The 25,637-nt window shown below is 41.6% G+C and overlaps 1 protein-coding gene across 14 annotated transcripts in view; it reads right to left on the reverse strand.

Annotated features, from left to right (window-relative positions):
- Nucleotides 1-25,637, reverse strand: part of DCX (doublecortin) — a 378,912-nt gene that overhangs the window by 89,910 nt on the left and 263,365 nt on the right. For 10 of the 14 annotated variants that reach the window (XM_043895318.1, XM_043895319.1, XM_043895330.1 and 7 more), the window contains 2 exons: nucleotides 20,831-21,216; nucleotides 11,153-11,493 (listed from right to left, as the gene is read on the reverse strand). In XM_043895318.1, coding sequence (XP_043751253.1) covers nucleotides 11,153-11,493; nucleotides 20,831-21,194 — 705 coding nt within the window. In that variant the 5' untranslated portion in view covers nucleotides 21,195-21,216. Of the gene's footprint in view, nucleotides 1-11,152; nucleotides 11,494-20,830; nucleotides 21,217-22,980; nucleotides 23,044-25,637 lie in introns of those variants that run through there. The other 4 variants (XM_043895331.1, XM_043895333.1, XM_043895327.1 and 1 more) reach the window with 1 other exon arrangement.

Genomic DNA, 25,637 nt, shown 5'->3' on the forward strand with positions numbered 1-25,637 from the left:
TGGATATACATTTGCAAGAAAAGAAAGACCAGACAGAAAGAAAGAGGGAGAGGGAGGGAGGAATGAAGAAAAGAAGGAAGGAAAAAAACTTTGACCCTAAAGTCACATGATACACAAAAATTAATAAACTGGATTTCAGCAAAATAAAAAAAATCACTCTTGAAAAATTAAGACAGCCATTAAAAAGATGGAAACACATACTACAGACTTGGAGAAAATATTTGGAAATTACATATGTGATATAAGACATATCCAGAATATATAAAAAATTCTTATAACTTAACAATAAGGAAATAATTTAATTGTTAAATGGCAAAGATCTAAATAGACATTTTAACAAAGAAGATACATAAATGTCCAATAAGCATGTGAAAATATATTTGATACCACTAGTTATTAGGGACGAGCAAATAAAAAAAAACACAATGAGATATCATTTTATATCCACGAGAGTGACTCATAAAAAGATAGACAATAACAATGGTTGGCAAGATGTGAAGAAAATCTCACACATTGCTAGTAGGGATGTAAAATGGTGCAGCCATTTTAGAAAATAGTCTGGCAGTTTCTTAAAATTTTAAACATACACATACTATGCAACCCATCAATACTATTCCTAAGTATTTATCCAAGATAAATAAAGACATAAGTCCACGTAAAAATCTGAGCATGAATGTTCATAGCAGCTTTATTCAAAATAACAAAAGTTTGAAACAACTCAAATTTTCATTCAATAATAAATAAATAAAATATAGTATATCCTCTTATAATAATATAATATTATCCAGCCATAAAGAGGAATGAAATAGTGCTATGATACAACATGATGAACCTTGAAAACATGCTAAGTAAAGAAGCCAGCCACAACAGATCACATGTGGCATGATTTCATTCATATTAAAAGTCCAGAATGAGCAAATCTGTAGAGACAGAAAGTAGGTAAGTGGTTGGGGGATTGGACCATGATGTCTAAAGGGTGTAGAGTTTATTTTCATGATGATAAAAATTTTCTAAAATTGATCCTGGTGATGGATGCACAACTCTCTGAATATACTAAAAGCTATTGGAAAGTACAGAACAGACTTTTGGACTCTGTGGGAGAAGGCGAGGGTGGGATGTTTCGAGAGAACAGCATTGAAACATGTATATTATCTAGGGTGAAACAGATCACCAGCCCAGGCTGGATGCATGAGACAAGTGCTCGGGCCTGGTGCACTGGGAAGACCCAGAGGAATCGGGTGGAGAGGGAGGTGGGAAGGGGGATCGGGATGGGGAATACATGTAAATCCATGGCTGATTCATGTGAATGTATGACAAAAACCACTACAATATTGTAAAGTAATTAGCCTCCAACTAATAAAAATAAATGGAAAAATAAATAAATAAAATTAATGGAAAAAAAAGCTATTGGATTGTACACTTGAATTGGGTGAATTGTATGGTATGAGGTTTATATGCAGGAGACCTGGGTTCGGTCCCTGGGTTGGGAAGACCCCCTGGAGGAGGGCATGGCAACCCACTCCAGTATTCTTGCCTGGAGAATCCCATGGACAGAGGAGCTTGGCGGGCTATAGGCCATGGGGTTGCAAAGAGTCAGACACAGCTGAGCGACTAAGCACACACAAAGGTTTATATCTCAGTAAAGCTATTTTAAAAACTGCATTTGGAGACAATGAACTTTCTTTCACTTTGAGGGAATGGCAATAATGGGAAAGATGAAAATAAAGAACTAAAAACAAGAAGCCAGTTACTTTAAAGGTTGTTCATGGAATCAACTCCCTGATAAACTCCGACTTAATGATTCTCCTGATTACTTAAGAAATAGCTCTGATGCTAACCTCTCCCATTGGCAATATTCCTTTTCTGCACTGAAAATAGCACCACTGTGTTGAAGATGCCTTAATAATGGCACTGTCAAATGCTTGCAACAATTAGCAAGCTGGCTTTTATCTCGTTTTGTTTAGTGATTCCTCCACCCTCTCATATCACACACATCCATAAGAAAAGGAAGTCAAATCAAAATTACGTTTGAAAGTATTCTCTGTTTATGTCTTCACAGACATTGAAAGATCTGAATATAAGAACTGTGTAAATCCCTTTAGGAACCATCCTAGAAAATAACATATCCACCAAGATGATTACTACATCAGGTTGGAGAGACTAGGAGCATAGAGAGGTGGAGGGCTTTGAGAAGAGTAGCCCCTTGGTGAAAAATACCTAAACAGAAGCAACACATGGAGCTAGAAATACTCTTGTAGGTCATGTACTTATCTCAAAAACTGAGGTCCAGAAAAGAGATTTGATTGGCTCCCAAAACATAAAACTAGTGGAAAATAGAGTGAAGACTAGAACTCAAGTCTTTGAATCACAGTTTCAGGCTCTTTCCATCTGCTGAATGTTGGATATTGATAGACAAGTCAGTGTGAGAGACTGGAATGCTGTGTCAAAGCTTTTGATTGAAATGACCAAGCTCCAGCTCCATCACTGCTCAGAGCCTACAGCACTTCATCAACAATAAAACTCCAAGATGATAAATTAGATCTGATAGACAGAGTGCCTGATGAACTCTGGATGGAGGTGCATGACACTGTACAGGAGACAGGGAGCAAGACCATCCCCAAGAAAAAGAAATGCAAAAGGCAAAATGGCTGTCTGAGGAGGCCTTACAAATAGCTGTGAAAAGAAGAGAAGCAAAAAGCAAAGGAGGAAAGGAAAGATATACCCATTTTAATGCAGAGTTCCAAAGAATAGCAAACAGAGATAAGAAAACCTTCCTCAATGATCACTGCAAAGAAATAGAGGAAAACAACAGAATGGGAAAGACTAGAGATCTCTTCAAGAAAATTAAAGATACCAAGGGAACATTTCACGCAAAGAAAGGCTCAATAAAGGACAGAAATGGTATGGACCTGACAGAAGCAGAAGATATTAAGAAGAGGTGGCAAGAATACACAGAAGAACTGTACAAAAAAGATCTTCACAACCCAGATAATCACGATGGTGTGCTCACTCACCCAGAGCCAGACATCCTGGAATGTGAAGTCAAGTGGACCTTAGGAAGCATCACTATAAACAAAGCTAGTGGAGGTGATGGAATTCTAGTTGAGCTATTTCAAATCCTAAAAGATGATGCTGTGAAAGTGCTGCACTCAATAATGCCAGCAAATTTGGAAAATTCAGCAGTGGCCACAGGATTAGAGAAGGTCAGTTTTCATTCCAATCCCAAAGAAAGGCAATGCCAAAGAATGCTCAAACTACTGCACAATTGCACTCATCTCACATGCTAGCAAAGTAATGCTTAAAATTCTCCAAGCCAGGCTTCAACAATACGTGAACCGTGAACTTCCAGATGTTCAAGCTGGTTTTAAAAAGGGCAGAGGAACCAGAGATCAAATTGCCAGTATCCGCTGGATCATCGAAAAGGCAAGAGAGTTCCAGAAAAACATCTATTTCTGCTTTATTGACTATGCCAAAGCCTTTGACTGTGTGGATCACAATAAACTGTGGAAAATTCTGAAAGGGATGGGAATACCAGACCACCTGACCCGCCTCTTGAGATTTCTGTATGCAGGTCAAGGAGTAACATTTAGAACTGGACATGGAACAACAGATTTGTTCCAAACAGGAAAAGGAATATGTCAAGGCTGTATATTGTCACCTTGCTTATTTAACTTATATGCAGAGTACATCATGAGAAACGCTGGGCTGGAGGAAGCACAAGCTGGACTCAAGATTGCCAGGAGAAATATCAATAACCTCAGATATGCAGATGACACCACCCTTATGGCAGAAAGTGAAGAAGAACTAAAGAGCCTCATGATGAAAGTGAAAGAGGAGAGTGAAAAAGTTGGCTTAAAGCTCAACATTCAGAAAACTAAGATCATGGCATCTGGCCCCATCACTTCATGGCAAATAGATGGAGAAACAGTGGAAACAGTGGCAGACTTAATTTTTCTGGGCTCCAAAATCACTGCAGATGGTGACTGCAGTCATGAAATTAAAAGACGCTTACTCCTTGGAAGGAAAGTTATGACCAACCTAGACAGCATATTAAAAAGCAGAGACATTACTTTGCCAACAAAGGTCCGTCTGGTCAAGGCTGTGGCTTTTCCAGTAGTCATGTATGGATGTGAGAGTTGGACTATAAAGAAAGCTGAGTGCCGAAGAATTGATGCTTTTGAAGTGTGGTGTTTGAGAAGACTCTTGAGAGTCCCTTGGACTGCAAGGAAATCCAACCAGTCCATCCTAACAGAAATCAGTCCTTAATATTCACTGGTAGGACTGATGCTGAAGCTGAAACTCCAATACTTTGGCCACCTGATACGAAGAGCTGACTCATTTGAAAAGACCCTGATGTTGGGAAAGATTGAAAGCGAAAGGAGTAGGGGCCGACAGAGGATGAGATGGTTGGATGGCATCACTGACTCAATGGACATGAGTTTGAGTTATCTCCAGGAGTTGGTGATGGACAGGGAGGCCTGGCGTGCTGCAGTCCACAGGGTCACAGAGTCTGACACGACTGAGTGACTGAACTGAACTGAAGATGATTAATTACTGAAGAAATGACCAATCACCAGACTATACTTGGTCCTTTCTTTCCAGAAGAACAGTATATTTGATGTTCGGCCACTTCCATCATAAGACCTCTTTTTTGAAAGGAAAGGGGGCTATACCAAGTGGTTTGTGGTATCTTAGTCCCTTGACCAGGGATTGAACCTGGGCCCCGGCCGTGAAAGTGCCAAATCCTAACCACTGGACTGCCAAGGAATCCCCTTAAGCCTGCTTTTAAAGTACAAAATCTACCTTGGTATGAGACAGCTTGAAGTCTATACTACATATGGCAAAGTAGTTTGCAAACCATCTCCTTTCAAAGGGCCCAGCCTGGCTCCACTTCTCTGCTCTTTTCTGTTTCATGCTCAAGCCAATCCTCTCAAAACCTGTCTCCAGGAATCCAATTTGTGGAAGGTTGAGGAGAGGGAACTTTTGGTAATACAAACATTACCTTTCCAGCCTTGGTTTTGTTAAGTGAAGGTCAATGATAAATGACCTCCCTTCTGGGCCATAATTTATGTCCATGTGGCCTTTTCTATTGAGCCCAACGTTGATTGACAGGACATAGCACTAGGAGGGGAGAGAGGTTGGCTATGGGAGACCTGAAGGCCAAGGAGTATAACTAAGACCAGATGTGGCTGGAGGGGCTGAGATGCGGGGGAGAGGGGGGAGCATGGAGAAGAAACGCCTACACAAGCAAAATAAAGATATATCCACCTTGGGAAATGCGCTCAACATTTCCAAGGTTAAATCCAACTAGTCTTCCTGTGTTGCCTGCAATTACCTTTGTGCTTCCAGCACCCAGTTATTTAGCACAGCAAGATGGAAGGGGCAAGTCTTTCCTGGAATACTTAACAGCAGTTCAAATACCCTTCATGCTCTCATTTTCCTATTCTACCATCTTATTATTCAAAACATTTCTTAAAATTCCTGTTCTAGCTTCCAAGGCTCTGGGTAATCTGGGAATCATTTAAACCTATTTTCTGTTATTCTGAGACCTAAAATTCCTGGTTCAAGTAGTTGGTACTAGAAAGATATAGACAGAAACAGAAAATAAATTCATCTAATTTTAAAAATTGGCCTAACAAAGCTAACACAAATACTAACGGCCATATTTATCCCTTAGGCAGGCATGTTGAGGCCATAGGGAATCTGTGACTATACAGAACCTGGATGTAGACAAAACTGAGCCTAGAGATGCCAGTAAGTATAACATGAAAATGGATGGTGTGAGAAACAGCTGCAGCTAAAAGTCTATTATTAAAGCTCTGAATCTCTAACAGAATCATCATGCCCTGTGTTTAATGTAAATGACTTTAAGGCTAGACCCTTTATCTACTGAGCCACTACTACAAAATGAACCAGAAATTTGGGTTCTAGTTTTTGTGCGTCAATGACATTTAACCATAAAGGTCAACATGTGGCTTGATTACAGAAATTAATAGTTGGATAATTTTGTCAACACATTGCAACCACTCCAGGAATCAAAAGAACAACCTCACCTGAGAGTGAACTAATATGTATCACCATCCAACCCTTCATCCTGTTTTCCCTGAAGTGAACTGAGGTGAAGTGAAGTGAATGTTGCTCAGTCATGTCCAGTTCTTTGTGACCCCATGAACTGTAACCTGCCAGGCTCCTCTGTCCATGGAATTCTCTAGGCCAGAATACTGGAGTGGGTAGACATTCCCTTCTCCAGGGGATCGTCCCAACAGAGGGACCGAACCCAGGTCTCCTGCATTTCAGGTGGATTCTGTACTGTCTGAGCCATCAGGGAAGCCCTGACTGCCTAGAAATCCATATAGCCCCTGGGAGTAGCCAGGGCCCTACCAACTACTCCTTATTCTATTAGCAATTTATTATTGAAGTGAGGAATAAATTGGGACCTCATCCTATTAGTGATGGTTAGCTTCCCTATCTGAGCTTCCCTGGTGGCTCAGACAGTAAAGAATCCACCTGCAATGCAGAAGGCCTGTGTTCCATCCCTGGGTTAGGAAGATCCCCTGGAGAAGGGAATGGTTATGCACTCCAGTATTCTTGCCTGGAGAATTCCATGGACAGAGGAGCCTCGCAAGCTACAGTCCATGGGGTCGCAAAGAATCAGACATGACTAAGCGACTAACACCTGGACTTTTTTCACTTCAGCTTCGCTGTCTACACAGAGCACAAATATCTCAAAGGAAACTGGTCTTCTACATCAGCAAAACATAAGCCCTAAAAAGACAAAAGGCTCCAAAAGCACATCCAAACAAAGTAAAAACAGAGAGAAAGAGATGAGAGCCATGTCCAGATTGCTTGTCAATCATCAGAAGCCAGTCAAATGGTACACATGAGAACAGAAGCAACAATAAATCGGGTATAATCAACTGGGTTGTTTTAACTGATCTTTATTTAAACAAAGGGGGAGAAAACGACTTGATTTGGTCCATTTGGGATCCAGTTAGAGCAATACTGAAACCAAGTGATGGTCTTGACTTCATGATAAAAACATTCCATAACAAATGGCCTGGACCATACTTCGTCATTTCTGCCTGGTGCCACTTTTAGCCAAAGACAGGCATGGAATCTCAGCCAAGCAAGTACAAGTCATTGCAACACGTGTGCCTTCAGCATGCACAGAGGAAGATCATATTCCCAAGTAGTAAGAATACCTACTAGTAATCAAAATGACATGAGGGCTGTCATCACTAGAATTGGGAAATAGGCTGGGCTCCAAAATTTTGAATTTGGCTCCCACTTTCAGTATACTCAGTACCTATTTTGTAATTAGTAGGTTTTGTCCTCATACCCCTAAATTCTCTACTTTAATGTCCTTGCTGTAACCATATAACAATGATTGATTTACGGGTTATCCCATGTATGACAATCTTACCAGTGAGATAAAAGAAGTTAGTTCTTAATCATTCAGCATATTCTATAAACAGTATTTCATAGCATGCTCTCTCTCATGTGTGTGTGTGCGCGTACATCTGTGTTATTCCATGACATATGTTTGTGGTTAAATAAGATTGAGAAATGTGGTGGTTTGATTGCTAAGTCATGTCCAACTCTTGCAACTCCATGGACTGTAGACTGCTGGGCTCCTCTGTTCATGGAATTCTCCAAGCAAGAACACTGGAGTGGGTTGCCATTTCCTTCTCCAGGGGATCTCCCAATCCACGTCTCCTGCATTGCAGGCAGATTCCTTACCGACTAAGCTACAAGGGAAGCTTCAGATTGGGAAATACTGGGTCTAAATTAAACGGATTTCCTTTCTGTAGGACTTCTCAGAACATTTAATGTGCCAATGGGCAATGTGAGTCTCTAAGAAAGGTACATAATGTGCAGCATTTCACAATCTTATTTGACCACAAAACCCTTTCATGAAGAGCTTCTGGGAGTGGGGAAATGGGTTCAGTCCTCAGAATACACTTTGGGGAAAATCTTCTTTAAAAGTCTGACCTCAGTGACTTCCAAGTAAGTAATAGGCGCTTCCCAGGTGGAATATGAACCCCTTTGGAAGACCGCTATGTCTTCTGATAGACCTAAGTGTAGTCTGGCGCTAGTGGTAAAATCTCACCTGCCAATGCAGGAGACCCAAGAGACGTGGGTTTGATCCCTGGGTTGGGAAGATCCCCTGGAAAAGGAAATGGCAACCCACTCTAGTATTCTTGCCTGGGAAATTCCATGGACAGAGGGGCCTGGTGGGCTACTGTCCATGGGGTTGCAGAGTCAGACACGACTGAAAGACTGAGCACAAACAACCCATTCAATCAACAAACATTTATAGAGCATCCACTGTGTATCAGGAGGTGAGCATTTAAAGAAAAGATTAAAATTACTTTAACTTTGCATGATGGAGACAGAGAAGTTTACAGAAATAACATGAGACTGGGACCAGACCTTAAAAGATGACCCCCAGGGGTTAGAGTAGGGAGAGGGAGAAAGTTTAAAGAGAACAAACAGTAAGTGCAGAGTCAGTGATGTCTGCCAAGGCATTGTTCTGCTCCCTTGCGCACTCCTCCCTGACGTGTCTGTACACACACCATATCATACCTTGACATTTTGTAAAGTGTTCCCCAAAGAAATGGGAACCCATGCTTGAAAGGAGTTGGAAAGCTTGCTATAGGATGAAAATCCACCATCACTGGACTGGAGCTTGCTTACCTAGGAGGTGGAGGTGTCCTTTATAATTATTATTATTATTATTAGGAACAATCCCAGAATGGCAAGGAATGCACAGCCGACAGAATGCACATCCCATATAATGCTGGAGATTTGTGGTAAGAATGATAGAAAGGTAAAGTTGAAGAAAGAGGGCTAACACTTATTAATATGTATTTAAATTGTCTGACAATTTACATATTTTATTTCACTTCATGATGAATTGTATGCACACATATTTATATCGTGTTTTTTCCAGAGTGCTTTCATATCCATGATTTCATTTGCTCTTCATGAGAATCCTGTGAGCATGGAAAGGGCAGGTGTGATTAGCTCCTTTGTGCAGAGAAGCGCGAGCCTCAGAATAGTTACGTGATTAGCCCAAGGTTACAGGATAAGTGCAGAGAAGGCAATGGCACCCCACTCCAGTGCTCTTGCCTGGAAAATCCCATGGATGGAGGAGCCTGGTGGGCTGCAGTCCATGGGGTCGCTAAGAGTTGGACACGGCTGAGCGACTTCACTTTCACTTTTCACTTTCATGCATTGGAGAAGGAAATGGCAACCCACTCCAGAGTTCTTGCCTGGAGAATCCCAGGGACAGGGGAGCCTGGTGGGCTGCCATCTATGGGGTCGCACAGAGTCGGACCCGACTGAAGAGACTTAGCAGCAGCAGCAGCAGCAATACCAGATTAGAAACTATGCCTTCTAAATCCCAGTCTGATGTTCCTGGTTTGTATTTGTCCTGTACTTCTTCAAGAGGCTGAAGGTACAGGGAAATGGAATTATGCCTAATGTTAGAAAAATCTTTCTAAAAACTCCAGCTGTTCAACAGTGAAATAGGCTTTTATGAAATTGAAATGGTTGTCGATTATATCCTTGCCATGGAAGGGAGATTAAATATCATGGCTTCTGAGGTCACCCTCAACTCTAAGATCCACTGATCATAAAATTCCTAGGCCTTACTTCTCTGAGGTGAGGTTTCTGATGAGTATTCCTATTCCTGGACAGCTCCTGTTCAATATATACTTGGTCCTCAAAAAACAGATACTCTTTAGACAGATACTTCGGAGTTGGAACTTTTCCCATTGCAGACAAACCCATTGCTTTGGTACAACCAACACAAATCACATACAACCAATACCTCCAGGTTTCTCTCAGATCACAAAATGGTGGGGAATAGATAGAAGGCACACATTTATCCAAATCACCATGTACATGAATTTGCGTTTTCCCAGCAATTTAAAATCTTGTAGTGCAGAGTATATAATAGAAATGATAGAAGGAGACATAGCTCTGCATTTGAACACTCATGATTCTGATATAGTGAATTAATTTTTTTTTAGAATCTATATAGTTCAAGCACCAAAGGTATTTTAAGAGGTGGAAAGTATGGACTGATAATAATCCACACTTGTCTTGTCTGATGATGGACCAGGATTCTCTTTAGAGGCAAAGGAACCAGCCACTGTTCCACTTTCCTTGGAACATTTTTTGTCATATATTTACAGCTCCCCATGCTCAAGAGAATGGTGCATCTGTCAGATGGAGACGCCTGGCTGCATTCTTTCCCAGATATTAATATAGGTGGTACTTTATAACATAACCAATGACATGCAGAACCTGATTTGGAGAGGAACAGATGTCAGCATCTTTCTTGGGCTAATTTTAGGATCCTGAAATAGTCCCTTTCTCACAGAAACCATCAGTGGAGCCAAATTAAGACAGCTATGTCACATGGAAAAGAGGAAAAAAATGTAGTCTTGTGTGAGGCAAAGACAACAAACCAGGGACTTCAGTGTTTCCCCCATATATGACTTCTTTTATAGAATACAGTGGTCACTTCAACTTCTTTTCATCAGAATGGATGTTGAATACCAATTTAGGAATATCAGAGAGGAAATGAGTGCACAAATCTCATTTCCAGTCACATACATTGAACAATCAAGGTTCCCTCATGCAATAGCTAAATTCATATTCAAAAGAGTGTGTAGGACCTAGGTTCCAACACATCTTTTCTTTCTTTTTTTTTTTTTTTTTTAGTTCTACCACTTTATTGCTACCAACCCATTTCCCTCCACCCTTGTGCACACATGCTCAGTCATGTAATCCCATGGACTTCAGCCCGCCAGACTCCTCTGTCCATGGACTTTTCCAGGCAAGAATACTGGAGTGGGTTGCCATTTCCTTCTCCAACAACACATCTTTTCTTAGCGGATAAGGAAACTAATAAGTGACCATTCTACTTGGTAAGTCAGAAGCAGATTGCATTTCAAAGCTTCAGATTCCTGTTCCATTGCATTGTCTGCTGAATGGACATTTCTTCCAAATGAGACATATCAGGTAGGGATAATGAGAGGTGGAGGAAGGGTCACCCAATCAAAAATGATGTTTGAGGTTTAAGATGGTCAGCTAAGGATTCAGAACAGATGAAGAGTAATTTGGGGGAAAAAGTACCTACCTGCTTTCCATCCAGAGTGTAGAGTTTCTTGACAACCCCAGTCTCCAGTTTGATGGCTTCAGTGATATCAGTGAGGACTTGCTCAAAAGAGTGGGCTGTCTTCTTGTTCAGAAGAACACGCACAGCCTTCCGAGGCTTCACCCCACTGCGGATGATGGTCACCAGCTTGGGGCGCACGAAGTCCTTGTTCTCTCTGGCCTGGGCACTGTTGCTGCTGGCCAGGGACTGAGGGGCTTTCATATTGGCAGATGTCTTCACATTGACAGACCAGTTAGGATTGACATTCTTGGTGTACTCCACCTTCTTAAAGAAGTTGTCTGAGGAGCAAACATAGCTTTCCCCTAAGGGAAGAAATACATGGTGATTAATAGCAGGTATATGGACTATTCTAACAAGACTAATACACACTGACCTTGGAGTAGGACTTTTGGAGAAATGATGATAATAACAAACTTCATGTGCCATTCCTAATTAGGCTCTCTAACAGTTTGGTTCATTCAAATTCAAGGGCAAGTAATCAGCAAAGTAGTCTTCATTATAATGGCATACTTAGTGAAAAATCCTATAAAGCTAAGGGTCCCAAGGACAATGAACATATCTAAGTATAATCTACCAAGTGGGGTTCTCAAGTTTGACATTGTTTTACTGGAATTGAAATGTCTATTAACTTCTAGGATATGCGTTAATGTCTAGGGGCATTACTGGAGTGTTTTTTAACATGTCTCTATTTTTAAAATTAATTTATTTTTTAATTGAAGGATAATTGCTTTACAGAATCTTGTTTGCTTCTGCCAAACATCAACATGAATCAGCCATAGGTATACATGTGTCCCCTCCCTCCTGAACCTCCCTCCCATCTCTCTCCCCATCCCACCCCTATAGGTTGTTACAGAGCCCTTGTTTGAGTTCCCTGAGTTGTATAGCAAATTCCAATTGGCTATCTATTTTACATATGGTATTGTAAGTTTCCATTAATATGTCTCTATTTCTTAATGTTCCCATCCTATTTCTGGACTCACAGTCCCATGCCTTTGTTATATTATGAACTGGGGAGAACTTTCAAAATTAATACATTTTTATTCCAAGTTAAAGTGACCAAAGTAACCTTTCATATTGGGCATACAGTGCAAACTGGCCAAGAAGGCAGACTGTACTTTGGACAGAGTATATGGTTAAGCAGCAGAATACTAAAATGTGAAATGTGTGTGTGTGTGTGTGTGTGTGTGTATGTGTGTGTGTGGTGAATGTAGTGAATGTATGCATGTATGTGTATGACTGTGTCTTCTACTGATCATCCCCACAGGCAGGTAGAAAAACTACCTAACTAACAACCTGGACACACACACACACACACACACACACACACATATTTCACACTATTTCTTGTGTTTGCAAATCTAGTTCCTGCTTGAGAATGGTTTCCCCTGTTTTCACTACCCACTCCCCATCTTTCCATCTTACCGAATGCTACATGCTAGCTCTATGTGTTCAGGGCCGTCTTCACCAGTGCTCATCCTTGGCTGCCACAAGTAATGAGGTGGAGATGTGAAAATATGTTATACAGCCTGATTTATGGATTGAAGGGATCTAGTGCAGTTTTCACATTTACCATGGGCTAGAGGAAATGACTAGGCTTCCCCAGTGGCTCAGTGGTAAAAAAAATTGCCTGCAATGCAGATGTGGGTTCGATCCCTGGGTCAGGAAGACCTCCTGGAGGAGGACATGACAACCTACTCCAGTATTCTTGCCTGGAGAATCCCATGGACAGACGAACCTGGCAGGCTATGGTCCATGGGGTTGCAAAGACTCAGACACGACTGAAGTGACTGAGCATGCATGCACAGGGGAAATGACTAATTCAGCGGAAGAAAGGCAGAGGCCAGGGGCAAGAGGAAGGGATTAGACACCTGGGCCTAGAAGCTGGAGAAAAGAAGAAAAGAGGTAGGCTCAGCCTGGAGGGGGAGAGACTATTGGAAAAGGTTGAATTTGTCCAGTAGAACACATTAGTCTCAGGGTATACAAAAGTTCATCCAGAGGTCAAGCTGCAGAAAACCAGTGTGATTTAATCAGGTTTAACTCATCAGTAAAAATGTTTAATAAATAAATAAATCAACCCAAGCCGGTGCAAAGAAAGCATTAAAAACAATTATAATCTGATGGCTCTTCTTCCTTTGGTCTCAGCAGGAGAACCGAGCAGACATTCAGCCAGGCTGATAATTCACTCCTTGTGCATATATTGATTGTTGTGCTGTAGCACCAAAGACTTTAAGTCATGTTAATTAATAAATTTCTCAGTTAGTGCTGAGAGAAGATTCAGTCAGATTCTCTAGGGTACCTTTGAGGACATTTAGATGTGAGCGTGGAGGGGGAAGGTAAACTTCCAACCCTGTTCTGAGTCCCAGGAGCTGCTAGTGTTCTGTCTTGACAAAAAGACCAAGACCTGGGTTTGTAGGTGAGCACAGGCCCCCTCCTACACTCTGTGCCTGCATGCACAGCCAGGATGGGGAAGTCAAAGACCTCAGCCAAAAGAAACCCTAATTTCTCTGGCTCCCACTGGCCAATTCAATCCAACCAAAGTGATTAGAGGGTGTGGGCTTTAGTTTTTGACTTAAAGGATGAAGGGACTCTTTCAATTCCTCCATATATTTACAGCCAATATTCCCCACACACTAGAAATGGTCTCTTGCCTTACCACTCTACCAGATGCACGGGCACCTTCCAAGAGGTCAGTGCCTTTGAGTCAGATGTTTTCCATAATTTGTCATGTACTTTAAAACTCTGTCAGACAACTGGTGGTGTGCAAATGTATGAGGCTATATATTTATGATTTCACTCATCTACAGTCTCCTCTGGAGAGTCAGCTGTGTAGCCCTATTAGGACTCTAGACTTTTTTTTTGCTTCCATCTCTTAAACCTCTTAAGCCTCTGAACTATGAGTATGATTAACCACCCCAGATGAAAATGAACATGATGGCAGACAGCTATAGTATCATATGGCACCCAAGAACTTTTCCGAGGGCCCAGCTCTCAGCCAAATCTATGTTGAACACTTTCCAACAGTACATTTTAGTCTCTCCACTCTCTTTCCTTTTGGCCCCAATATGAAGTAATGGAAAAAGAGCAGCTGATGTGATGTCAGTCAGAATGGGGTTCCCCAATATTTTCTTGTTGTGCACCCTTGGGCAAATTACCTAACCCCCCTTCACTTCAGTTATTTGTCTGCAAAGTGGGGATGATGATAACAATATCTACTTCTGAAGGTTGTTCTGAGGCTCAAGCTGAGCCCACAGCCTGGTACATAGTGAGCACTTGATAAATGCCAGCCATCACTATTATTAAGGCCCTAATCTGAAGGAATAGAGAGAGAACTAGAAGAACAAAGAGAGAGAGGAGGAAGAAAGAGATTAGAGAAAGGAGATGAAAAGAGGAGGAGTAGAAGCTGAAGGAAAGAAAAGAAGCAGCAGCAAGGGCAGGCATCTTGGAACTGTGCCATAATCCATATAGAATATGAGCACTGCATGGGACTCATGCTTCAAAGATAATATTTCCTGCTGCTTGAGAGGAGGCCTCTGATTGCTTCAATGCCAAATGTGATAACTTTATGGCTAACACCAAGCAAAGCCACTTGCTGCCACTGCTGGTGCACACTGAAGGCAGAATATTTTTAAACATTATCTTTTTCTAGAGCGGTTTTAGGTTCACAACAAAATTCAGGGGAAGGTACAGATTTTACATAGGACTCCTGATCCCATAATGCATACCCTCACCCATTATCAGCATCCCCCAACAGAGGGCAGGATGTTTGTGATGGTGGAGGGGTAGTCAGACAGACCTAGATTCAAATTCCAGTCAGGCATTTACAAGTTGTGTTGACCTCAGGCAAATCATTTAATATCTGAGTCACAGCTTTTCTGTCTATAATGGAAGGTATTGTGCTAGGTGACATTTCAGTTCCTTCCAGCCCTAAAGGTCTATAAGAAGGAATTTTCTTCTTTTCTCCATCCCAAACAGGCTTTGGGAGACAGAGTTGTTATGGTAATGGCCTGTTAAAGAAATAGGTGCCCCCAACTAAGGACTCTCCTCTTCCAGAAAGATAACAAATGAGCTGCTTCTCTTGATTAAGGTTTCCTTGTTCTGATTTTGTGAGCATCTGCAACGTGTGCTGCCAGAGCTCGATGCTTCTTGCAGGTCCTGCTGCCTGGCACTTGGAGCCGGGGAGGGGGAGGTGTGTTGCACCTTTACACAGCTGGGTTCTACTCCTGCCACAGCTTCCAGGAGCCATTTCCCACCCGCTGGAAGTCGAAAAGGAAAGCAGGCTTCAGAGCCAAGCAAGGTGACAATTTGCTGGAATCGACAATCTGCTTCAGGGCGAGGGGGTAAGGAAATGAAATCATGGAAGCAAAGCTGAAAGGACAGGAAGGAAACAAGCTGTGGCCTCAAGATGATCTAATGTCTATCTCTCTTCACTTTCAGGAGAACTCCATTTCCAAAAATATTAAATATGTCTATAGTTTCTCAGTGCAAAAAGCACATCTGTCTGGGCTTTCTCCTCTTTTCCTGGGCTTCCTCCCTCCAGAAGGAAAATATTAAATGGCACTTTATTGTATTATCAGATCTATTAGTGATGTATCACTCTCCCAGGTATCTTAAAATCCTTCTCTTCAGCAATGTGCTTGCTTTAGTAGTTAGAAGATAAATTAGTGAGAAAGTGGTTTCATCTCATTGGAACAAATGAGCTATGGCAAAGAAAGTGGATCATAGCTAGTGTCACCATACAGATCTTTCAACAAGACTGTACCAATTTAAATATTTTGTCCCAAGGTCTGCATAATAATGCTCAAGATGATACCATGAAGATTGATCTGGGTACTTACAGACAAGGAAGTGGGGAAGGAATTAGACAATACATGAGGGAAGAACAATTCTCTAATGAAAGACTAAACAAAAAAAGAAGCCACTCTTGGATTTCATTCATTGATCCACTGGTAACGCAGCTCATACATATATGGCCACATTCTGTATGGCTTCATGAAGACCTTTCATGTAACCAAGGAACTGTGGGAAAACAGTTATTATTGACATCAATAACCTCACTTTGGTCCAAAATGGTCCCCTTACTACTTCCAGTATCTAGCGGCAGACAGTTAGACTAGAGAGGCATTAGACAAAGGAGTGCCACAAGGCCATAGTGATTATTAACCAATTGGTTTCCATTTCATTTTATTTAGGCTAAATATTTCATAATGTGCCCATTTGGAAACATAGTATGTTCTATGCTCCATTATTTCTTTAAGATAAACAAGTCAAAAAAGAAAAAGATTTCTGTATTCCCAGGAATACCCATTATTGTAGGTAGCTAAAGGGGACCATCAGGATCATTTATTCTAGTACTTTCCCAAGTTCAACTGCTTGTACAGTTCACTTGGGGAAATCTGTAAAAACACACGCTGGAGATTCTGAGTCAATTCCTAGGTGTGGCCCAGGAATTGATATTTTCCCAAAGCCCTAAAAGATTCTGAAAAGCAGGCAGGTTTGGGAGCCACTGGCTATTCCAACCTCTCACTAGCATTATTATTATTACTATTATATCATGAACAATAATAGTCTCTTGGAGCTGCGGCTTTACCTTGTCAATGTGTTTCCATATCTATTATCTAATTTTATCCTCACAATCACTCTAATAGATACAGAAGGCAGGTCTTACTAGTCTCATTTTACAGATAAGAATATTACAATAGATATAACAAAGTGTGTTCTATACATATAATAAAATATTATTCTTAAAAAAAAAAGAATGGAGACTTCCCTAACAGTCTAGTGGTTAAGATTCTGTGCTTTCAAGGCAGAAGGCTTGGGTTCAATCCCTGGTCAAGGAATTAGATCCCACATGTCACCCAGTGCATCCAAAAAAGTAACATTTTAAAAAAAGGAGTGAAGTATTGATACATAGTATAAGTTAGTTAAGTGTTAGTCTCTCAGTCCTGTCCAACTTGTTGCAACCCCATGGACTATAGCCCACCAGGCTTCTCTGTCCATAAAAACCTTGAAAACATTTTCTTTTTTTTTATTTTTTTTATTTTTTTTTTGAAAACATTTTCTAAGTGAAAGAAGCCAGTCATAAAAGACCACATAGTATATGATTTCAATTTCTATAAAATATCCAGACTCAGCAGATCTGTAGAGACATAGGCAGATAAGCAGTCATCTAGGGCTGAAGAGAATAGGGCATGTGGGCAGTGACTACTAATTGGTACAGTGTTTCTTTTGGAGATGATGAAAATGGGATAAAATTAGATTATGATGATGGTTTCACCACTTGGTAAATTTTCTAAAAATCATTTAATTCAGTTGGTGAATTTTACAGTATGCAAACTAAGCCCTAATAAATCTGGGTTAGTCACAGTGACGCTAAGAAGAAATCTATAGTCATGTAGCTTAACCAGCTATAAACTAGGATGGCTCAAATATTGGGCTGGCCAAAAAGATCGTTCGAGTTTTTCAGTACCATCTTAAGAAAAACTAAAACTTTTATGCCAACTCTATAGTAACATCTACCATTATTGGAATTTTCAGGTGGCACTAGTGGTAAAGAACCCGCCTGCCAAGGCAGGAGAGCTGGTTTTGATCCCTGGGTCAGGAAGATCCGCTGGAGAAGGAAATGGCAAACCAGTATTCTTGCCCAGAGAATCCCACGGACAGAGGAGCCTGGCAGGCTATAGTCCATGGGTTCACAAAGAGTCAGACACGACTGAGTGACTAAACTACAACCCTTTATTAAGTACTGCTAATGTGCCAGGCAGAATACTAAACAATTTATATTCATTGTCTCATTTAACCCTCAAAGCAGTTACACCCACTTTATAGATGAACAGCTGAGACTCGGGGGGCCTAAATGGTTTCCCCAAGTTCACACAAGCTAGCAGGTGGCAGAGCTTGGATTTGAACCAAATCTGATTCTAAATATTTATTTTCCTGTTATAATCTTCTCCCTCTAAGACAAGAACCCAATGAATCTGACTCTTCCCCCAGGAATCTTTCCAAACTTTTCAATTTGAAGTCTCTTGTAAAGCAATGTGTAAACTATTTGTTTTAATCATTCATTCAACCTTTTCCAAAGGTGAACAAAGTAAAAGACTTTTATCCTCCATTACTACATGAGTAGTTGCAAAAGGACAAAAAAAATAGGAGTGAAAACAACTGCTGCCCCACCGTTTTTTTGGTTGTACCATGCAGCATGTGGGATCTTAGTTCCCCCACCAGGGATTGAACCTCTGGTCCCTGCAATGGAAGCACAAAGTACCAACCACTGGACCACTGGGGAAGTCCCAGAGACCCCTTTTCTTTATCCTCTTCATATCTGTGCCTTTTCCCATCTGGCACAATGGTGATGGAAAATTGGTCACTTCTCAGTGCTATCCCAGGAATACCCTAGAATTTCCTTGACTGAATCGCAGTACTCAGGACTGAGAGGGCATTGAGGGCCACAGCAGACTGTGACTGTAAGTGACATGTGAATAAATGCAAATAAGCCTTAGTCACACTGAATAAATTCAAACTCTTGCACACTCACCAGAAATTCACCAGGAAGTACTACTACTGCACCCAAGAGTGGTAAATGAGAGGAGTCCAATCTAGCAGAACTCAAAAGGATCAGGAGAAAAGAAAGATGCAGTCTTCAAAATTGTATTTATTATATATATTCAGCTAAGATTATCACAATGCACACCACAATACACATATATGTATGCACGTGTGCATACACACACACACACACACATACACGCACACAGAAATCTAGGAAGGAAAATCAATACCAAGGGCCACTCTTTGAGCAAGACATGTTAAAAAATGTATTGGGGGAAGAGAGAAACCTGTGCATGATATCACATCAGACACAAGAACACTGTAAGCCTTGCTCCAAATACAATGGCACTTGATTCAGAATTCTGCCTGAGCATCTATGGTGGTATTTAAAAGATAGCAGCTAGAAGAAATGTGGACATACTGGTGATTCAGGTGCTTTGCTTATGAAAATTATTACAGAGAAAACACCCCCCCCCCAACCCCGGTTGACTGAGATGTGGATTTTACAGTGACAAAAGACACACGCCCTATCGATTACTCTGTTGGACAGCTCCCTGGATCCAGCTTCTAGTCCTTCAAGTTTGCCCCGACTCTCCTTTCTTTTACGATATTTGCTAGGATGGCCAATCTTTCAATGTTCAGAAGCCTAGGATTAACCTCTTCCTGGCCCTCCAGCACCTGGTCAAATAATCAAGCCCCATCAGCCTTGTTTCTGAAGGTCCTCTTGGAGGAAAACCTCAGACTTGAGCCCTGAGACCCAGATCTGGCAGCCATATGGGCACTGGCTTTTAGAAGTAACTGGCCCCAAATCACTTGACGTGACTTGAGAAACATCAGCTCCTTGCGAGAATGTGCTCTTGTACAAGGGAAGTCCTCATGCTCCTTTGTTTAGGAATACAAGAAACCTAGAAGCAGTGAATCAGAGGCGGGGCACTGCCTATCAAGTCCTTTAATGTGCTGTTTCTCCTTCCCGGCCAGCTGTTTCAGAATTTGGCTTCTCTAGAGATCTGCCTGTTCTAAACTCATCTTTGCTCAGGGGAATGGAAAGAATGAGGAGGGAGGGTTGGAGAATGGGAAGAAGTTTGGGGGGGGGGGAACGTTTTCATTATCACAAGGACTCTTGAAGGACTCCTGAAGCTATCCTTTAAAGTATTGTCAGGTTAAACCAATTACACATATTACACCCATGAAAAAGTGGGGTGGGGAGGCATCCTCAATATACTTGATTTGATAAAGTGAAATATTAAGAACATGTCCCCAGATCTATTTATCTACATGATCATGAAAAAGACTTCATGGCTGAGCAAGTTTTGGCAAGAGCTGGAGTTTTCCCTATTTTTGAGTTGGGTGCACAGGTTGTCAGGATTTTCAGCAATCTTGTCATAAAATTCAATTGCAGAACCAAAATCTAGAAATCTGTTTAAATACAGATTTAGGTATAGTGAGACAGTTCCTAGTCTAATAGGAATAGTGTTTATTAAAATACCAGACATACCTATAGCTTTCTTTGGTATTTCTCTCAATGACCTCAGCCTGAGGGACACACCCTGAAGTGGGCTTTTTAGAAGCAACAGCTGAGCAGTGACCACTTACCTAAAAGTATAATCCTTTGTGAATATGTTCAGGAAGTCCAGCTTTTAGGGTGCACGTTTCCATGAGTTGCCATTCACAAAGAGTCTCTCAGCAGTTCAAAGGATATAAGTATACAATGTTTTCTCTCTCTTAACCCAACCAAACCTCCTTCCTCATTTTACACCCCCAAGGATTTTATGGTCTGCCTCAATAGTGCTCTTTAGAGTTGACAATGAACAGATTCTAGAGTAAATGATATAATTCAGATTTTTCTTTGTATACCCTGGGAGATCAACACAATGCATCCTCGTAGTCAGTCACACTTCAACCCCAGCCGAGAATGAAGCCCACGGAGGGTAATGGCTAATGATTCTGATTATGCCTGCAGAATCAGAAGTCTCAGCATCACCCTCATGTTTTAACAAACATAGTTCCCAATTTCTTTTAATCAAAGCCAAGAAATGTAAGCATAACTAACAATAACCCCTCCCACTAAGGGCCACCACCCACTCCTCGAATTACCTTCCTCCAGTTCATCCATGCTTCCAATTTTCCGGGATCCATCAATGGTGTAAATGTAGCGCACTCCCTGAGGCAGGTTGATGTTGTCAGACAGAGATCGTGTCAGGTCAGCCAGCAAGGCGTCGAAGCTGCGAAAACGGTCAGAGGACACAGCGTACACAATCCCCTTGAAGTAGCGGTCCCCATTGCGGTAGAAACGTACCTTCTTGGCTTTCTTCTCGTTGCTCAGTGCCTGCAAGGTTCGGGTTCGGTAGAAGCTACAATGGGCGCTGTGAGTGGGGCTAGGTAGCCCGTTCATCCGCGAGCCTCTCATGTTCCTGGATGTCTTATCTCTTTCGTCAAAATGTCCAAAATCAAGTTCCATATTTTGGTGGAACCTCAGAGACCTGAGTGTTGGAGAAAAGCGGGGAGGCGGAGGGGGATGAAAGGAAGCAAAGAAAAGGGGCGAGGAGGGGGAAAAAAGAAAGGAATTCAAATATTAGCCAGATCCAGATCTGCAATCTGCTGCTTGTGAAAAGAACTGGTTGAAAAAAGCCCGTGACCCATCTGCTGCTTGCCCCTGACCTGCAGGAATATTGATCTTAATAGAGAAAAGGGAGGGGCTGGAGGGGTGCTGGTGGTTGTGGGGGTGGGGGCGAGAGATGCGGAGGGAGGCACTTTGGGCACTGTTCCAAAGACAGGAGAGGGAGGGATTTTGAAATCGCTTAAAATCCTGGGACTACTGACAGTGGCTCTTATCAAATTGTAACTTCGGGGTAAATACATTAAAACTGGCATCTGTTTCCTCACACATGCCCACATGACTAACGGTTGTAAATGAATCCATAGCCTGACAAAATTCCCCTTGAAGGGAACAGAAGGACCTAGCCAAGGTTAGCATCTCTAGCTCAGGAAGTGATCTTTGCATTTCAGTGAAATAATTATAAGGGTAGTGTTTTAATTTTATTCCAAGCCCCCTTTCCTACTTTAATGTGTGCATCCCCTCCCCCTAGAATAAAGTAGGATTCTCCTTTAAAGCCACAGCCTCTAGGGAACAGCCAGTCTTTGTGCTATTCATCAAACCCCTTCCCCACCAAGCTGGTGCAGCTATCCGACATTCATAAGAAATAAGCTGGAAAAAAAAAAGGATTACAAAAATCAGTTATTTAACAAGTTATTTGTTCTGGTTTAGCCCTGGACCATTTGGCCACAAAATCCTTCCTCCCACCCCCCCCCAGCCCCCCCCCCCCCGCTTTCTCTAGGTGCTCTACCCCCCATCAACGATGCAGCCCCGCCTCTTAATGGAATATTTTAATTGTGTAAAGATTCCCAAATGAGTCCCTGAACAGCATATGGGACCTTTAGAAGCAAGCACACCTTCCATTGTTCTGGGTTTCTACACTAAATGAAGGGGCATTTCACCCTCACAGCAGGCAGCACACCCCAAATTTGTCTATTGCCTAGGTGTGTTAGCTGAGGCAAAGATGGTCATCTGTCAGATTTACTTTCCCCCTTTCTGCTGAAAGAATGAAAGAAAGAAAGGAAATCGCAATATGAAACCAAATACAAAAGAAGCCCCAAATGCTAGCAAAGGTAGTGACAGCCTAGGAAACAAACTATTAACATGCATTGCACAGATGGGGATAAAAGGACTCACAAAGCATGCCGGGCTCAGCTGCTACACACTGCCACATTGAGATATTTGCAGGGGACCAGGAGGACAGGCAATAAAGCAGGACTGGTGCCTAGCAGGTTTGCCAGGCTCGGTCCCTCTTTTCTTCCAATGTCACCATGACCTGTGCTGAGCTCAGCATTGTCTCTGTCAGACAACCTGCAGTGTAAGAGACCCCACCTCCTCAAAACAAGTAGCAAGCATTTCCCCAGGCATGCCAGCAACACTGGGCTTTGCTTTAGAATCTGGGGTGGTATTATTCTAAAATCAATATCACAGTGAAAACAAAAGAACATCAAACTCACTTTTCCAATGGAAAATCCCAGGTAGAGGCTTAGGGAAAAAATCCAATAGAATAAGGCAAAAAAGAGGAGAGAAGAGAAAGAAAGAGAGAGAGGACACACTGAGAGAGAGGGAGAGAGCGCGCACTTTGCCTTGTGCTTTTTCCGTTTGACATCTCTTACATTCTCCCTGAAAATCACTCTAAAGCCCCACTCACCGGTTTTCTGCTGGTTGGGTGGAGATGCTGAGAGAAAGAAAACCAATCTCTCTATGCCTTTGTTGTCTGAGCTCCAAGCAAGAAATTCCTGCCAGGGTGGATAGATGCCTTCTAGGTCCTAGTGCCTTGTCCAGCTTCTCCCCTTTACTCAGGCTTAGTGAATCCCCCCAACCTCCTTTGATTAATTACATGCTTTTTTTTTTTCAATTCACAGGCTGCATTAACAGCTAGAAAGGTTTCATTTATAACCAACTGGAAATTGCAGGGTAGCAAAAAGATTGCACAGGCAAGTTCAGAATGCCCTAATGAGCAACGTGCTAGTCTTTTCTTTTAGGCAATTGGCAATTTCACTTGGCCAAAACGTTGGTCTAATCTGCCTGGGGGCCAGATTCAGGCAGACGAACCAACCTTCTTAGAAATTGTAGCTCTCTTCATTTAACCTTCTTGACAGAATAACAATCAAATATGTGAATTCTTTATGGCATTTTAGTTCATGCACCCAACAGCTAGTTGTTTTGAAATGAGGTTAGTGGAGTAGACTAAGAAGCAGTAGAAAAGGGACAAGACAAGGGAAAATCATTCCAGAATTTCATGGAGGATGAAGTTGAAGATGGATCTCAAAGACCTTTTAGCTTGGTGGAATAGTTTTGTTAATGAGATCTACAGAGAGTTTCAGAGTTCCAGTCTAACCCAGAGACCTTTCTGTGTGAAGTGAGCCTAGTCCGATGGCTACAAGATAAGTATTAATAGCTTTCTCTTCAAACTGCCTATTTGTTACTAATTGGCTTCTTTATATCAAATATGTTATACAAAGCCAGGAAACATCCATATTGAATTCAAGAAATCAGGCTGACTATAAGACAAGAATAGAAAAGTGAGAAACTCCAGTGGGGGTGGGTTACCATCTTCAACTGAGGCTACATGCATTAATATGCAGCGGCCTTGAATTATCATTGTTCCATTTCTGCTAGGCTTCCAGGAGGCTCAGAGATAATCGTGTGCTCAGGATTGATCTTCTGTCTGATTCTTAGTGTAATTAACCCTCCTTTCTAGATACAATGTTAGATGACTTATAATTAAGCTCTTGCTATGCACGTGTTTTACTGTAAGCTGCCTTAAAGTGGGATAAAAAAATATAATTTTTCTTCTCTGGAAGGTGCTAGCTCAGCAAAGCCTAAGCAATCTATCTTAGTTGGGTGGTCAACATCAAGTGTGACACCTGCCCAGTCAAGTCCTCCTAACACTTTGCTGCTGTTCTCCTGGTTTCTAAATAAGTACAGGACAGCATCCCTGTTTTCTTCCATCTGTTTCTGCCTTACATTGTGGCCACCTCTTGGAAACACAGGGTTATTCAGGTCAAGGGCAGAAAAATATCAAGGAATAGAAGCAGAAAAATATGGAAATTCTAACCAATGGCTGTAACTTCCTTGTCCAGCAAGGCCAATGTCTTAAAAATTGTTTTATTTCACATAGTAAGCATTCTGTAAATACACAACAATTGATTTTGCATCAGAATTCAAAATAATTTTATTTCTTGTGAAGATATAAGAATGGATGGGATACTAAAACAAACATAAAGGATTTGGAATAGATCTTAGAGAAAATTTCCTCATGGTCTAAACTTTTAAACACTAGTGTGGAAGAAAAAAATGTCTTTAGAAGACAGTCTAGGATAGATGACTTTGTTTGCTTTATGTATACCAGAGAGCAAAGAGTAAATGAGATCAGTGTTTCCCAGTGTGAGGTATGTGGATGTTAATAGGTGTTCTTTAAGAACAGAAAAAAGGTTCCTTGGTCATATATGTTTGAAAAGTGGTGGGCTAAATGAAATTTGTTTTCTTTATCATAAACATCTCAGGGCCTTTAATATACTTAAAATATGGTACAAGTCTCCAAGAAGGGAGCTTCCCCAATGGCTCAGCAGCAAAGACTCTGCCTGCCAGTGCAGGAAATGCAAGTTCGATCCCTGGGTTGGGAAGATCCCCTGGAGGAGGGCATGGCAACCCACTTCAGTATTCTTGCCTGGAGAATCCCATGGACTGAGGAGCCCAACGGGCTACAGTCCATAGGGTCTCAAAGAGTTGGACATAACTGAGCACACACACAGGCTCCAAGAAGGCAGTTTAGTATTAAGGGCATCCTGCCTTTTTTTTTTTTTAATTCAGGATCTTTTTTTTTTTTTCTCCCAGAGCATTCAATAGACTTATGTTCTATGGGAAAACCTTTTACAAAGACAGGACTAGATTATTTCACCAACATAATTCTTCTCAAAGAATTCTCAGCTACCAATCAAAACTTTTTGTCTCACTTCCTCAGAGGAGAAGGAACACTGGCAGAAAAGAATGTCTCAGGCACGAGTCCAGGGGGAAAGTGCATCTTTCTGTATGGAAGACAACTCTGAAGATCAAGGGAGAGTCATGACTGAGGGTTCACTGGAGTGAAGAGAATGAAGAAAAAGTGCAGCAACCCCATTGTGGGAAATATCCCAGTAAGACCTTTTGAGTAAGTTCAATGTGCCTGCCCAGTACCACGTGAAAGCTGCAGAGTAGAAAACATCAGTCCACTGCCCCTGAAGAACTTGAAGATTCACTGAGAAGGCAGGACAAGAATATGTATCTTGCAAAAATCATGAAGGAGAAGGGCTGTGGTCTGGGTTA

The sequence above is a fragment of the Cervus elaphus genome, chromosome X (assembly GCF_910594005.1).
Source record: "Cervus elaphus chromosome X, mCerEla1.1, whole genome shotgun sequence".
Lineage (NCBI taxonomy): Eukaryota > Metazoa > Chordata > Mammalia > Artiodactyla > Cervidae > Cervus > Cervus elaphus.